At 43.7% G+C, this 17,399-nt stretch overlaps 1 protein-coding gene across 4 annotated transcripts in view; it reads left to right on the top strand.

Annotated features, from left to right (window-relative positions):
* Window positions 1-17,399, top strand: part of sntg1 (syntrophin, gamma 1) — a 418,937-nt gene that overhangs the window by 354,963 nt on the left and 46,575 nt on the right. For all 4 annotated transcript variants that reach the window (XM_080194933.1, XM_080194934.1, XM_080194935.1 and 1 more), the window contains one exon: window positions 12,381-12,497. In XM_080194933.1, coding sequence (XP_080051059.1) covers window positions 12,381-12,497 — 117 coding nt within the window. The remainder of the gene's footprint in view (window positions 1-12,380; window positions 12,498-17,399) is intronic.

The raw sequence follows: 17,399 nt of genomic DNA, 5'->3' as shown, positions 1-17,399 counted from the left end.
CTTGAAATAAAGGCTAATGAATAATCCCCTACATACATTAATTGCTCATGAATTCATTATCAACATTATTAATGAGATTCTTTAGGAATTCATCAGCTTGGACTATGCCATCAAGTAACCCTTGGAATGCTGAATGTTTTTTGCTGTTTTATGTACAACACACTTATATTCTTTGAGTTTAAATTCACTTGGCACAAAACTGGGGGTAAGTTTGATCTTTCAATTCAGGTTCAGTGAATCCTATATTCTTTCAATCAAAAGCTTGAATTTAATAAGGGATTCAAAGATAATTTTGAGTGAAACGACAAAGAAATTGCAGATAAAATCTAATAGAGATTAAATGTGATCTAGTCTATAGGTCCATAATATTTGTAGATGTGTATTCAGAGAGTGTTTCATGAGCAAAGTAGAGAAGATAGTAAGGTGCAATTATTGACTGAGAGGATGCTGCCAATAAGTCTTATTAAGTGCATAGGTGCATTTTAAGATTGTTTGACTATAGAGTGAACTAACTTATTCAAACCTCGTGTAGATCAGGGCGGCACAGTGATTTGCACCGCTGCCTCACATTACCAGGGACCCGGGTTCGATTCCAGCCTTGGGTCACTGTCTGTGTGGACACATTCTTCCCATGTCTGTGTGGCTTTCCTCTGGGTGCTCTGGTTTCCTCCCACAGTCCAGAGATGTGCAGGTTAGGTTGATTGGCCACGATAAATTGTCCCTTATTGTCAAGGAGATTAACAGGGTAAATACATGGGGTTACAGGGATGGGGCCTGAGTGGGATTGTGGTCAGTGCAGGCTTGAACGGGCTGAATGGCCTCTTTCTGCATTGTAGGAATTCTAGCATTGTATGATCATTCATCATAGCCAGTAATGAGCAGCTTTGCTTCAAAACAATTGTTGTTTTGATGAAAGTTTAGCGAAGAGCTACAAGGATGATTTCAGGACATGTTCACTATGACAAGGACGCTCACAGAGGTGAATTGCCATTTCAACCAAAAGGAAGATGAGGGAAGGACCTGATCCAACTATTTAAGATATACAAAAGGACTCCTGGGACATTAAGACAGAGGACATCGCCTAAAACAAAATTCAAAGTTGCAACAGAGGCAAGAGATTAGACTTTTTCTTCTCTCTACGAATAGTGGCCGGAATTCTCCAACCTCGCCTGCAGCTGGGATTCTGGTGTCTCACTGCTGTGAATGGCAATTTGGATAAGCGCCAAGTTCTCCATTCTCACTGGCAGTGATGGCAGGGTGTGTGAAATGGGAGAATTCCAGCCAGTGAGCCTGACAAACAAAGTCAGTAAGTGTACCAAATGGTTTGTGATGAACTCCTTCACATTAAAACTGGATAATTATCTGACCTGAAATGTGAACAAAGGTTACAAGTCAAAGTGAGATGGAGTCTGGATTCTCCACAAGTCAAACTGCAAAGTCTGGAAGTCCATTGATACTGAGATCTTTTAGAAGCAATGACCACATACCTTGCAGAAGGTAATCATTTACTGTTGCCGTGAACAAGAAAACGTCATTTATGGAAAACATTGCCCAGAGCTGAATATTGGAGAAATTTGAATGTTTAAGTATCTTGGAGTTTTACTCCATTTATAGTAAGATCAATGTGAAATCATTCAAACCTTTCCCTCAGGTAACAAAATAAGTGGTTTGAAGTTCATGATAGGCTAAAATGTACATGGCCAGTGAAAGGACCATAATTAATCAGACTAACTCCTCTTTCTGGTTCTTTCCCATCCAACAAGGTATTTTGACTCCCAATTGCTCAATGCAACCCATTGATCTGTTTATGTTATAGTTTTTTTCATTTAATTATAATATTGATGTACTGTCAGCATTTGTACAAAAGCTATCAATTTTATCTGGTGTAAATGGCCTGTGACCTTACAGAATGACAAATTTATAATAGTGTTTTATGTTCTTCTTGGGAGAACACTATTACAATTCTAAATCAAAGCATGGTTTTAAACAAAGGTATTGATCAAATCATGCTGTCTCTCATATAAGATTTACCTTTCAGAATCTTTATTAAAGGAGTTGTAAGCAGTTTCAGTACTTAGCTGTGGAAGTTTAAGGAGAAGGTACTAGGAGGTATACTTATTGTTTGTCGTACTCCCCTGATATAAACAATATAGTTGTGAAAATATTAATTGTCTCTGATAAAACAAAAAGTTATTCTGCTCTGATGGATGTGTGCGTTTCGAGGAAAAACAGCCTCTTTGAGAAAATTTATAATCTGAATCACAGAATTTTTATGTCACAAAAGGAGGCCATTTGGCCCATCGTAACTGCACTGGCTCTCCAAATGATACCAGCTAATTCCGTCTTGAATGTCTCGATTGAAATTACATTCACAACACTTCCAGGCAGTGCATTCCAGCCCTGAACCACTCATTGAATGAAAAAGTTTTTCCTCACAAATCCTCTCTGCCCAAGATCCAGACCTACCTCACTGTAGGATCCATTGGTCCTTCTTGGTAAGTCTTACATGATAGGCCATTTACATCAGATAAAATTGATGGCTTTTGTACAAATGCTGACAGTACATCAATATTATAATTAAATGAAAAAATATACCATAACGTAAACAGATCAATGGGTTGCATTGAACAGTTGGGAGTCAAAATACCATGTTGGGTGGAAAAAAAAAGAAAGAGGAGTTAGTCCCTATTAATTATGGTTTTCCACTGTAGACCTGGCGCTGCCCACTACTGAGCTATTGGCATTGCTAGAACTACTGGAATGCTAGCCAATTAAATTTAGTGGTAGCTCCCAAGGATAAGGCTTATTCCTGAGCAGAGGGCAGAAGTCCCACCCGCCACTAACTTAGCCCACATGCAGCGTGTTTTCGCTGCAGGATGGGCTGGCATGGAGAGTAGAGGCATGAACTGTCCAAACTCCCCCAGAAAATGCAGTCTGCAGAGTCTGGAAGTCCATTGATACTGAGTTTGATGTAAACGTAGAGCAATGGCAGATGTGAATTCATGGAATCATAAGCGCAGAACAGGCCCTTCGGCCCATCAAGTCAACACTGACACATTAGAAACACCTAAACTCCCACCTAATTCCCATCTGCCAGCACTTGGCCCATAATCCTGAATATTATAAGGTACCAAATGCTCATCCAGATACTTTTTAAAAGCTGTGAGGCAACCTGCCTCTACCACCTTCCAAGGAGGAGCATTCCAGATCATCACCACCCTTTGGGTGGAAAGGTTTTTTCCTCACATTCCCCTTAAACCTCCTCATCTTGAACCTAAGTCCCCTCATGACTGACCCTTCAACTAAGGAGTACAGCTGCTCCTGTCTGTGTCTCTCACAGAGAGGTGCAGTCTGGACATATCCATTCAAAGTGGAGACCCCCACCCAGGATAATATAATTAGGAATTTTCTGGAAGCTATCTTAGTCATGTTGTTAGAGTCCATTAAGAAAAATAGCTCCAGGTGCTTCCATGCAAACACAGTGCATGTTTGAAGTTAAACAACAACAATCCCTAAAAGGATTCCAGTAGAACTTCCTTTGTCACCATCCTGAAAACATCTGTATCAATCAAGCTATGTTTTTAATGCAGATGACTATATTTTTGGTCAGAAAAATGTGATTTTCTTTTAAATCACAGTTAAAGAACTTCATCAAATGTGTTGGTAAATTCTTGTAAAATATCCATTGGAAAGACCCTTCTAATTTAAATACCTCAAAGAAATATTGGGGCCTGCTTTCTACCCTGCACTCTCCTCGACCCCCCCCCCCCATACACGCACACGCACACGCACACGCATGTGCGTTTGCACAGACTTTCTGCACATCCCAATCCACATACATAGAACATAGAACATTACAGCGCAGAACAGGCCCTTCGGCCCACGATGTTGCGCCGACCAGTTACAAAAACAATGACCCACTAGCCTATACCAATCCCTTTTCGTCCATAAACCTATCCATAGATCTCTTAAACGCCCCCAAACTAGGCGCATTTACAACTGCAGCAGGCAGGGTATTCCAATCCCTCACCACCCGCTGGGTAAAGAACCTACCCCTGACATCCGTCCTGTACCTACCCCCCCCCCTTAATTTAAAGCCATGCCCCCTCGTGCTAGCTTTCTCCATCCGAGGAAAAAGGCTATCACTATCCACCCTATCTAAACCTCTAATCATCTTATATGTTTCAATAAGATCCCCTCTTAGCCGCCTTCTTTCCAACGAAAACAACCCTAAATCCCTCAGTCTCTCCTCATAGGACCTCCCCACCATACCAGGCAACATCCTAGTAAACCTCCTCTGCACCCTCTCCAAAGCCTCCACATCCTTCTTGTAATGTGGGGACCAGAACTGCACACAGTACTCCAAGTGCAGCCGCACCAGAGTAGTGTACAGTTGCAACATGACGCTGCGACTCCTAAATTCAATCCCCCTACCAATAAACGCCAAGACACCGTACGCCTTCTTAACAACCTTATCTACTTGATTCCCAACTTTCAGGGATCTATGTACACATACACCTAGATCCCTCTGTTCATCCACACTATTCAAAGTCCTCCCGTTAGCCCTATACTCGACACATCTGTTGCTCCTACCAAAGTGAATTACCTCACACTTCTCCGCATTAAATTCCATCTGCCACCTCTCGGCCCAGCTCTGCAACCTAAGTCTCCCTGCAGACTATGACACCCTTCCTCACAATCTACCACACCTCCGACTTTGGTGTCATCAGCAAATTTACTAATCCACCCAACTATACCCTCATCCAGATCATTAATAAAGATTACAAACAACAGTGGCCCCAAAACAGATCCCTGAGGCACACCACTCGTAACCGAACTCCATGATGAATATTTACCATCAACCACCACCCTCTGTCTCCTATCTGATAGCCAATTCCTGATCCAACTTCTTAGATTACCCACAATCCCATACATCTGCATTTTCTGCAGAAGCCTACCATGGTGAACCTTATCGAACGCCTTACTAAAATCCATATATACCACGTCAACTGCCTTGCCCCCATCCACCTCTTTGGTCACCTTCTCAAAAAACTCAATAAGGTTAGTAAGGCACGACCTACCCGCTACAAAACCATGCTGACTATTTCTAATCAATTCATTACACTCCAAATAACTATAAATCCTATCCCTAATAATTTTTTCTAAAACCTTGCCCACAACAGAAGTAAGACTCACCGGTCTATAATTCCCAGCAAAGTCTCTGTTCCCCTTCTTAAACAATGGGACAACATTCGCTATCCTCCAATCCTCCGGGACTATACCAGAGACCAATGACGACCTGAAGATCAGAGCCAGAGGCTCTGCAATCACCTCCCTTGCCTCCCAGAGAATCCTAGGGTAGATCCCATCCGGACCAGGGGACTTATCTATTTTCAGCCCCTCAAGAATATCCAGCACATCCCCCTTATCAACCGTAATACTGTCTATTTTACACCCCTGCAACCCAGTGTCCTCCTCAGCTATATTCATGTCCCCCTGCGTGAACACCGAAGAGAAATATTGGTTCAATGCTTCTCCAATCTCTTCCGGTTTCACACACAACTTCCCTCTGCTGTCTGTAACTGGCCCTAATCTTGCCCTGAACAACCTTCTGTTCCTGACATACCTATAGAACACCTTAGGATTCTCCTTAATCCTATCAGCCAAAGTCTTCTCATGTCCTCTTTTAGCCCTTCTTAACTCCCTCTTCAACTCCCTCCTAGCCAATCTAAAGCTTTCTCGTGCACTACCTGAGCCCTCAAATCTCATCCGAACATAAGCCTCCTTTTTCTTTTTAACCATCAACTCAACTCTTTTAGTGCACCACGGTTCCCTAGATCTACCAATTCCTCCATGCCTGACAGGGACATACCTATCAAGGACTCGCAGTAGCTGCTCCTTGAAAAAACTCCACATTTCGGACGTTCCCAGTCCCTGTAATCTCCTAGTCCAATCTATGCTTCCTAATTCACTCCTAATAGCCTCATAATTACCCTTACCCCAGCTAAAACTACTGACCCGAGGTTCATGCCTATCCCTTCCCATCACTAAGGTGAACGTAACCGAAATGCACACCAACTTCCAAGTCTAGCACCTGGTCTGGCTCATTTCCCAGCACCAAATCCAATATAGCCTCACCTCTAGTTGGCCTATCTACATACTGAGTCAAAAAACCTTCCTGCACGCTTTGTACAAACACTGACCCCTCTAACGAGCTAGAACTATAGCAATTCCAATCAATATTCGTAAAGTTAAAGTCCCCCATAACAATTACCCTATTACTTTTACTCCTAACCAGGATTGACTCCGCAATCCTTTCCTCAACGTCTCTAGAACTTTTAGGAGGTCTATAAAAGACTCCCAACAGGGTGACCTCTCCTCTCCTATTTCTAATCTCCGCCCATACTACCTCAACTGACAAGTCCTCATCAAACTTCCTCTCCGACACTGTGATACAGTCCTTGACTAGCAATGCTACCCCACCCCCCCTTCTACCTCCTTCTCTACTCCGACTAAAGCATTTGTACCCCGGAACCTGCAACAACCATTCCTGACCCTGCTCTATCCATGTCTCTGAAATGGCCACAACATCAAAGTCCCAGGTACTGATCCACGCTGCAAGTTCATCCACTTTATTGCGAATACTCCTCGCATTAAAGTACACGCATTTCAAACCCTGCTCCGCCCCACCCCCACTATGCCGTGCCTTGCATTCCCCAACTATGCCCCCCTCACTTTCACCCCCTCTACTCACGATCCCACCCCCCCTCCGAATCAGTTTAAACCTCCCTGCATAGCCTTAGCAAATTTACCCCCCAGGATATTGGTCCCCCTCTGATTCAGGTGTAGACCATCCCTCTTATAGAGGTCCCACCTTCCCCAGAAAGAGCCCCAATTGCTCAAGTACCTGAACCCCTCCCTCCTGCACCATCCCCTCAGCCACGAGTTCAAACTTTCCCTCTCTCTATTCATCTCTAAACTATCCCGTGGCACAGGCAAGAGTCCGGAGATAACCACTCTATCAGACTTGGCTTTTAGTTTCCACCCCAACTCCATAAATCTTTGCTTAATATCCCCTTCCCTTAACCTCCCTATGTCATGTGTCCCCACATGAACTATAACTTGGGGTTGATCTCCCTCTCCCCTAAGAGCCCTGAATACCCTGTCCGATACATCCCGGACCCCAGCCCCTGGTAGGCAACACACCAGCCCTGATTCCCTACCCTTACCTCCAACTCTCCTATCTGTCCCCATAACTGTGGAGTCCCCAATCACGAGACCCAATCTCTTACCCCTAACCACCTGAGGTTTCCCAATAGGCTCACCCCCAGAGACCTGCTCCCTTTGGCTCTCCCCAGTTGATTCCTCCTCAACGGTAGCTTCCAGGACCGAAAACCTATTTTGGAGGGGAACAGCCCCAGGGGATTGTCCCCCCAACTGCTTCTTTCCCCTCTTCCTGGCAGTGACCCAAGACTTATTTCTAGGAGTGACTATCTCCTTATAACTCCTATCTATGTCCTCCTCCACTTCCCGAATTATGCGGAGCTCCTCTAATTCCACCTCCAGCTCCTTTACACGCTCCTCCAGAAACTGCAATCTATCACACTTCTTACAAGTAAAATCACCTGAAACACTGCTGGAGTCCCTCACTACATACATCCCACAGGAGATGCAGCTTACAGCCTGAACTGCCATCCCTGAATCAATTACCAGCAGAAAAATAAAAATATAAAAAAAAACTTCCCACACACTTGTAATTTAGGTTAGAGGAGGTGGAAGGGTGGGATTCTCTACCAGTGTAGAGAATCGGGTATCCTCCCTGCACTAATTTATAGGGTTAGGGGCACGAGAAAAAAAAACTACAACTACCGGTAAGCGTCTTAGTGACGACTTCCGGTTTCTAACTAGTTTAAAAAAAAACCGCCGAAACTCGCGACTTAGTACTAGAAATAAAAAGTTAAACGGTATACATCTGAATTGCACTCCCTTGATATGACATGGAGCTGTCGATATTTCCAGCTCAGGCATTAATACAGCACTGATGCACTACAAGCACTATCACAACACTTCTTCAGAGCTTGCACCAGAGTCAGGGACAGAAATGATCGTGGACTGCAGGGCCATCTGGCTGCTATCCAGAAAGACAAACTGAATGTAGTTGACAATTCCAACCTTTCCCTTTTGTGTTCCCTTTTGTTAAGGCACCCTCAAAGCTGGTGAGCTGCCTACACAGAGCACATCCTGCACTGACTGTTCATCAAATCAATTTAAATTGGGCATAACCACAAAATTGGCACAGGCCCTAGACCATTTCCTTTCAACAGACACCTGGTTAACTGCCCTCCTAATGCTGACTTCCCATTGTTCTCACTCTCTTGTCAAAATCAAATGTACTTCCTTCCCTTGAAAGCTGCAATAGTTTTTCTCATAAACAATATTTCAAATTTCTTCATTGCTTTGAGTTTTGAATTTAGTTGTCTAGAATTCCCTGATTCATATCGCATTCAGACACCCTTTCCTTTCTCATTTACAAGAGCACGTTAGATGTTAGCTAAAATTAAAGCCCATGAAAATGAAGGTAAATTATTGACCTGTTAGGGATTTGGTTAAGTTGTCGAAGACAGAATATAGCGATAGTTGATACATACTTGAATTGGAAGGAGATGACTAGTGCTGTCCCACAAGAATTTGGGCTAAAGTCAAAACTATTCAATGTGTTTATTAACAACTTAGATATACTTTAATGGAGTATCCTTTAATTAACAACTTAGAGCCATATTTACAAGTCTGCCATCGGCACAAAAATAGGTGGCGTATAAAGTAATGTGGATGGGAGCATAATATTACGAAGAATTGATGATAGACTCAACGAGTGGACAAAACCATGACAGATGCAGTTCAGCGCTGATGATCCATTTTCAAACTAAGAAAGATAGATCTGTTAATGTTTTAAATTCTGAGAATCTAAGAATGAAAAGAACCAAAGAGATTTACTCTGGAATGTTATGGCGCTCACACCAGTGGGATTTTCCCATCCCATTGCAGGGAATGGAGATTTGGCTGGGTGCCAAATTTTCTGACCTTGCTGCAGTGGGAGTGTGGCGTGAATGACCGGTAAGAATGCACCCTTAAAGTTACATATAGCTTGATCACTATTACATGGGTACAAAAATACTGATAGAATATTAGAGGGACAGAATATAAAGGGGAGGATGTTTTGCAACAGCTGTACAAAGCTTCTGAGCGCCAAACTTTAGAAAGAATCGGCTGGATTTTACAGGCTGCCACAGTCCTCAACACCTTCCCCCCTCCCCCCTTCCCACAGTAGGAGTGGTGGGTTGAAGCCCTGGAGTAGCCTTTAATTGGTCACCTAAGGATCTTAATAGGCTTCCCCTGGCCCCCATGAAATTTTAAAATGTCAGTGGCAGGGAGGTAGACAGCAAGAAAGCCACTCTGCTGGATGTTATGTTTTCTCCCCCACTATTTCAAACCCACTGGTAGCGATTGTAAAATCCAGATTGATATTCAGTCTTGGAAGTAACAGTATAGAATCACCAGAATTCTAGCAGTTCTCCAAGATTTTAATTAGATGGAGAGAATGTATTCCCTGGTCAGTAGAAGGTGAAAGGTGATTTTTTTGGGGAGATTTTGAAAGGATTTGATAGATGGTATGGGAGTCTGGGATGAGAGGGCATGCACTTAGAGCTAGGCCACTCAATTTCAAACTTAAGAAAACAACTTTCTTGTGGGACAGCTCAAGCCACCTTCTTCCAATTTTAGTATGTACCCGTTATCCCTACTTTTTTGTGGAAGAAGTGTGGAACTTACTCCCACCAAAAGGAATAGATTTTAGCACAATTAATAACCTTAAATTTGAGATTGATATATCGTTTGCTACACTTGGATATCAAAGGGTGGTTATCCATAAAAGGAAGATTGAATTAGGATGCAGATCAGCCATGATGTCAATCAATGGTGCGACAAACACAAGGTGATGAACCACTCCCTGTTCCCAGTCTTATACATTTGGAGTGGGGGAGTATTACTAATTCCTGGACAGCATAACAAAGGCATTCAAGGCTTTCAGGTTATGATGGGTGAAATTGTTTTAACGCACAGGTAAATTTTGCAATGGTAAAACATTAGTTTAACCAATTATTGGGTGAAACCTAGAATAATGTTGTCTTGTAGAAATGGCTGATGAACTAAAAGTGTCACGCTTAGCCAGACTGCATTTGAGACAAATGACACTAAAGTGATGACTTAAGTTGTATTTGTAATACGCTTTCAGAGCAGGCCAGTTTAAATGAATGCACAGGTCAGTCACATCTATGCAAAGTGATTAAATAGCAACAACAATGGATTCATTTTTGCCCTTTTCCTTTTATGCATACACATTCATTAACTTGACAATTATTCATAATTGACATACTGGACACAGATAAGTGCAGCACTTAAGGAGAAATCATTTCTGAATTGCCATTAGCACAATCAAGAAATCACAGGTTAGTCACTAGTCTTGATGACACTAATATCTTGGCAGGACAAAAGGGAAATTCAGTGATTAACTGAAACTAGTCCAATCAGTTTGACTTGTATATATGTATACACACACACACACACACACACACACACACACACACACACACACACACACACACACACACACACACACACAAAAACACAAATTGCCAAAAGATTGTGCTATTACACTCCTTGTTAATGAAAAGTTGACACAATGGCTGTGATTTTACAACCATGTCACATTTGACACAGATTGCATTGGGGTAGCACAGGGTCGGAGAATCACGGGTGAGGACTCTAGTGTACTCAACGACAGTGTGAAACTCCATTGCAATCCTTCCAGCCACCATGCCCAGATTCCCATTGAATGAGGGCAGGAACCAGATTAGCATTTTAAAGTAAGCTTTTAAATACGCCTAGCTTGTTTGAGGTCAGATTCTCTCTGCTCCCTGGATTTTCCAACCCTCAGGTGCAGCAGGAACACAGTGACAATTAAGACTGTTCACAAATTGAGACCAGATGTGATGGCCATGTCAGAGAGGCTCTGAGGCCATTGAAGCCCCCCAGATGATTGGAGGCATGGCTTGGCAGAGCCCGCCCAGCTGGCAGTGCCAAACTGGCAGCACCAACCAGTACCCTGGGTGTGCCAGGTGGGCACTGCTAAGGGGATGGGGCATGATGCAGTGGGGCCTGAGGGGAGCATGAAGGAGGTCATAAAGTGGGGGGTTAAAGGGGGATCTATTGGACGGGTCCCAATGCTGGAGATGTGTTCGGTTGTGGGGGGGGTGTGGAGTGGTTTGCAGTGGGTGAGGGGGGGTGGAGTGGTTTGCAGTGTGGGGGGGGGGGGGGGGGTGGAGTGGTTTGCAGTGGGGGGGGGGGTGGGATGGTGGGGGGGGGGGGGGGGCGGTGGGATGGTGGGGTGGTGGGGGGCCCCAATGTCCAGGGGGGGAAGAAAAAGGGGTTTAATTTCACTTTGAGATCAGAATATCCTTTAAAAATGGCACCCAATCTCTGTGAGGCCCACCAATCTCAGAACTAGTGTAAAAGTTGCCCCTCTCTCAAAAAATGATGAAGGGTACAATCATACGAAAAAAATTCTAAATGTCGAACTAGCAAGACAATGGAAGAGAATGGCGTTGGTTTTTCAATGAGCCATGAGTCACACTCAGTGCAAGAAAAAAGCCTGGATGTGACTCTCACCAGTGTAGGGGTTTGGGGGCGGGTGGGGGTGCCGGCGGCTGGTGGGCATAGCCTAAGCTTGCCAGTGAAGCCAGCTGCAGAGCACTTGAGGCTTAATTGCACTGGTGCCCTGATTTCCCATGAACTGGGAGATCTCTTGCCACCCACCACATGAACATTGCCCTCTCCACCAATTGCTCCCTGTGCTGGCGTCTCCCCGCCCCCAGCTGCCGCGAACCCCTGCCGATTGCTCCCAGCGTAAGTCACGTCACCTCCTGCTGCTGGAAAACATGTTGTGAGGAGGCCGAAGAATCTCTCCCTCTATCTTAATGCATCTCCAAAGCACCCTTTCTGTCAAAGTGGAGACAGGAGTGAAAGCAATTTTAAGAACTGGCTGAAGTTTTGTTTTGTTTTGGGAAAATGGGAGTTTAAAATGTGAATTAAGCACAAATAATGGCTTTACAAATCATTGTATAACCTTGAGGCCAAAAACTGATTCAGTTTGAAAGACAAGATAATTATACATTTAAAAGGCTTTAATAAATAATAAAGTAGAGAAAAAAGAAACATGTTGATGTGAAATGCTTTACAGATGAATGCTCCATACATTATTTTAACAGCATGTGTAAGTTATTAAAATGTAACATTAGTTAATATTGTTGATTTCTTTTTGACAGATAATCTATATGGGCTGGGTAGAAGATCGGGAACCAGACTCGTTGCAAGATAAACTGTATACACCAAAGTACTTAGCTGTGAGAGGCTCTTGTCTTTATAAATTTACAGCACCTCCGGTATGTGAAACTGTTTAGTAATGACTTATTCAGCATTTTTAATTTAATATACATTTGGAAATATGCAGTTAATATATTTAATTGATTGTGATGAGATACCGCACTAAAGCATGCTACATGATGTGAATTGCAAGTTACGGCTTTGATTTTTATTTTTTATCCCCTCCAACCTCAAAGAAGGGATAGCTTATTTACCTTTTGACAAGTCCGGACCAAATTGGATTCTTGCGTAGATATAAATTGAAACAAGTTACTAAAAATAATATTTACAGCAAAGAGCAATAAGGACAAATAAAAATGTGGAACAGAAATTTCAGTTCAAAGCAGATTTTAATCTTAGATTTATTTCATAATTTAAGATTAAATCATGCTAGTAACTTTTATTCAATTATTATTGGCCCTCTTCATTTTACTACAGTCAAACTATTGAAAAACTAAGTTCAACTAGATTGTCATTATTAGACCCATCCATTGAATTCCTTTGTTTCATTAATACAGTAACTTCATAGCTTTTGGTCATAACAACTTGCTGCTATGCCTCAATGCCCATTTGGCCCTGGAGTGTACAGCAACCTCTTGTTTTACTTCTAAAAGGAGAACTTCCCAAATATTAATGTGTTCGTGGTTATGTACCCCATCAATGGCCTGAATTTTACACTGGGGGCATGACACCCACTCCTATCCAAGGTCATGTCAATGCAATATTATGCTGGCTATCCAGTGTGAAGCATGCTCTGTCAAAGGCCGAGCGCTGGTGGGGATGCTGTTAGGGGGCAGGGGAACCAAGAAAGGGATAATGCGGGCTGGCTTTACTAATGTGCTCCTGCATGGGGACAGCCAGTGTGGAGCTGTCTGAGGAAGCCGCTGACTTAGAAAAAAATAAGTGTCAATGAAAAACATATGTCACAATTGTCTAGGCAGCACTGTCACACACAGACCTTAGTCTTTTGACACATTGCCTTGACTTTCATACTGCCTTGGATCCAGGTTGCAGCCAAATCATCATGACTGCCTTGCCAGACGTAGAGGTAGATGGGCAATGTAAAATCCCCATCAACTGCCATTCAATTATTTTAAATTGGCTTCTTGATTGTTGCCGGGTGAGCATCAGAATCAAGCCCGTGCCTGCTGACTGAAATATTGTGTGATGGGGGAGGGCTTAAAATAGGACCTGCTCCATGACTACTCATGCAATTTTACATGCTTCTGAGCTGAGTGTGCGCCCATCCGATCAATGTAAGATTCTGGAGCATATGTTTTTTTAATGAAAATGTGAACACACACGTGAGTTTGGAGCAGATAAGCCAATTGGTCCCTCATTCAACAATATCATGTCTGATTTGATAGTGCCCTCCCCTCCATATTTCATCTATCCATGGTTGTCTCCTTTATTAGGAGTCTATGAATCTATGTACCTATGCCTTAAAAATGGTCAATTACCCAATCTCCAGTTACTCACTGGGAAAGAGAGCTCCAAAGCTTCACAACTCTCTGAGAGAAAACATTTTGTCTCAACTCCATCTTACATAGGAGACCCCTTACTTTCAAATGGTGTTCCCCTAGATCTAGTCTCCTCCACAAAGGGAAACATCCTTTTAGCAGCTACCCTGTCAAGTCCCTTCATCATTGTGTACGTAAAATCACCTCTCAATCTTCAAAACTCCAAGGGATACAGGCTCAGCATTCCCAACCTTCCTTCATAAAATAACACCCCAGTCCCCCATCCCAGATATCGCTTCTCTTTCAATCTTCTCTGATCTGCTTCTAATGCATATGTGTCCCTTCCTAAATAAGGAGGCCAAACTATACACAATGGGTGGTATCAGCTTTTCGTGAGGTCACTAGCGAAAGCTTGATATTGGATCTTCCCTGCCCCTCTCCAGTAGGTTATGCCCATACAGGGTGTAAACCTGACTTACATGCATCTTAATATCATTAACATGCCCCTTTGCCACATCTTGACCCCCTGTTGGCACGATTTACAATAGGTTCACACAGATGTGGGGCTAATGATGGGGGTGGGGGTAGGGGGAGAGGGGGATGATGATCAGGGTGGGTGTGGCAGAGGAGAAGGGGCCGACAATCGGGGTAGGGAAGAGGCCAATGATCAGGGTGGGGGGATAAGGGGCCGTGATTGTGGTGGGGGGAGAGAGTGGAGAGGGGGTGGGAAGGGCTGATGATCAGGGTGGGAGTAGGGGAGAAGAGACCAATGCTCAGGGAGGAGGTGGGGAAGGGGTGGGAAGAGGTCAATGATCGGTGTGGTTGTGGGGGAAAAAGGAGCCGATGATCAGGGTTTGGACGGGGTGGGGGGAGAAGAGGCCGATGATCAGGGTGGGGGGAGAAGAGGCCGATGATTAGGGTGGGTGGAGAAGAGGCCGATGATTAAGGTGGGGAGAGGACATGGGAAGGGGTCGATGATCGGGGTGGAGGTGGGCAGAGAAGGGGCTGATGATTGGGGTGGGGAGAGTTTGGGAAGGGGCCAATGATTGGGGTGGGGGGGAAGGGGACGATGATCAGGGTAGGAGGAGAGTTGGGGAGGGGCCAATGATTGGGGTGGAGAGAGCATGGGATGGACAGCATCTCAATCTCTGTACAGCTGGGTTTTGTCAGTGTGTTTGGGCCCCATCCCCTCAATAACGGCACAAATTACTCACCTTTTTTCACACAGTGTGGTAGAATCTGGAGTGAAAACCGATTAGTTTCTCTGGGGAGAAACACACTGGTTTTCTTACCAGAAAAAACACACTGCCATTTTTTGGTAAGATTTTTTTCCAATATTCTAGATATTTCAGCAATACCCCATACAATTGTAACAAAACACCTTTACTTTTATATTCCACTCCCATTGCAGTAAACAACAACATTCCAATTTGCTTTCTAATCACTTGCTGTATCTGCATATTAACTATTCATGTAGTGGGACACCGAAAACCACCTGTACCACTGAGTTCTACAATCTCTCATCACTTTAGTATGCTGTTTCTCTGTTCATCCTGCCAAAATTTTCCCACTTTATACTTCATCTGCCAAATTTCTGCCCACTCACTTGACCTATCTATGTCTCTTTGCAAATGCTTTGTGTTCTCTTAAGAGTTACTTTCTGACCTATTTGTGTGTTATTAGAAAATTTAGCAACATTACATTGGGCTTCTTATCCAAGTTAGTGACATTAATTGTAAATAGCTGAGGTCCAAGCACTGATCCCTGTGGCACTCCATCCATCTTATCTTGCCAACATGAAAAAGATCTAATTATCCCTGATCTCTTAGCTAACAAACCTCTATTCAAGCTAATGTGTTAACCCCTACACCATGAGCTCTTACTTTGTGTAGCAACCTTTGATATGGCACCTTGTTGATTGCCTTCTGGAAATCTAATACAGCACCTCCACAGGTTCCCCTTTATCCACATTACTTATTACTTCTTCAAAAAAACCCTAATAAGTTAGTCAAACATGATTTCCTTTTCACAAAACCATGTGACTCTGTCTGATTGCAGTGAGATCTTCTAAGTGCCCTGATATAACCTCCTGAATAATAGATTCCAGTAATTCCTCTATGACACATGTTAAGATACCTGCTCTGTAGTTTCCTGCTTTCTGCCCCCTTCCTTTCTTGAACAGGGGACCAACTTTTGTCATTTTCCAATCTGCTGGGACCTTTCTAGTAGTTTGGTTTTAAGTCTCCAAAATTCCCAATGTAGCTACTAGCTTAGCAGCCACTTCTTTTAAGATGCTAGGATGAAATCCATCAGGATCTGGGGACTTTTCAGCTTTTAGTTTTATCAATTTTCAGGTACCCTTTCCATAGGAATTTAAAACAAATATAATTTAAAACAAATACAATTCTATTTGTTTTAAATTCCATCTTCCTTGACTGGAGGGGCTGATTGTGGACAAGTCCCCAGGACCGGATGGAATGCATCCGAGGGTTCTGAAAGAAATGGCGGAGGTTATAGTGGATGCATTGGTGGTTATTTTCCAGACGTCGCTGGATTCCGGGGAAGTGCCGGAGGATTGGAAAACGGCTAATGTTACGCCGTTGTTTAAGAAGGGTGCCAGGCAAAAGGCAGGGAATTATAGGCTGGTTAGTTTAACGTCTGTGGTAGGTAAAATGTTAGAATCCGTCATTAAGGAGGAAATTGCGAGGCATCTTGAAGGGAATTGCTTGATAGAGCAGACGCAGCACGGTTTCATTAAAGGGAAGTCGTGTCTGACAAATTTACTGGAGTTCTGTGAGGATGTGTCCAGGGCGGTCGATAGAGGAGAGCCGGTGGATGTGGTCTTTCTGGATTTTCAGAAGGCGTTTGACAAAGTATCTCATAAGAGGTTATTGCAGAAGGTCAGGGGACTTGGAGTTGGGGGTAGGCTGTTAGCGTGGATAGAGGATTGGTTGTCAAATAGGAGGCAGAGAGTGGGGGTCAACGGGTGCTATTCGGATTGGCGGATGGTGACTAGTGGAGTGCCCCAGGGGTCGGTGCTGGGGCCTCAGCTTTTTACCATTTATATAGATGATCTGGAGGAGGGAACCGAGTGTAGGGTGTCGAAATTTGCGGATGACACCAAGATTGGGGGAACGGCAAATTGTGCGGAGGGTGTGGAGAGTCTGCAGAAGGACCTAGATAGGCTGGGCGAATGGGCCAGGAAATGGCAAATGGAATTTAATGTTGGCAAGTGTGAGGTGGTCCACTTTTGGTAGGAAGAATGGTAGGAAGGACTATTACTTACGTGGCGAAAAACTGAAGCAGGCGATGGTGCAGAGGGACCTCGGGGTCCTTGTGCATGAGTCGCAAAAACCCAGCTTGCAGGTGCAGGTGGTCAGGAAGGCAAATGGGATGCTGGCCTTCATAGCGAAGGGGATTGAATATAAAAGTAGGGAGGTCTTGCTGCAGCTGTACAGGGCA

The sequence above is a fragment of the Carcharhinus amblyrhynchos genome, chromosome 8 (assembly GCF_965287045.1).
Source record: "Carcharhinus amblyrhynchos chromosome 8, sCarAmb.v2.hapA, whole genome shotgun sequence".
Taxonomy (NCBI): domain Eukaryota; kingdom Metazoa; phylum Chordata; class Chondrichthyes; order Carcharhiniformes; family Carcharhinidae; genus Carcharhinus; species Carcharhinus amblyrhynchos.
The sequence above is the reverse complement of the archived record's forward strand: the minus strand, read 5'-3'. Positions and strand labels throughout refer to the sequence as shown.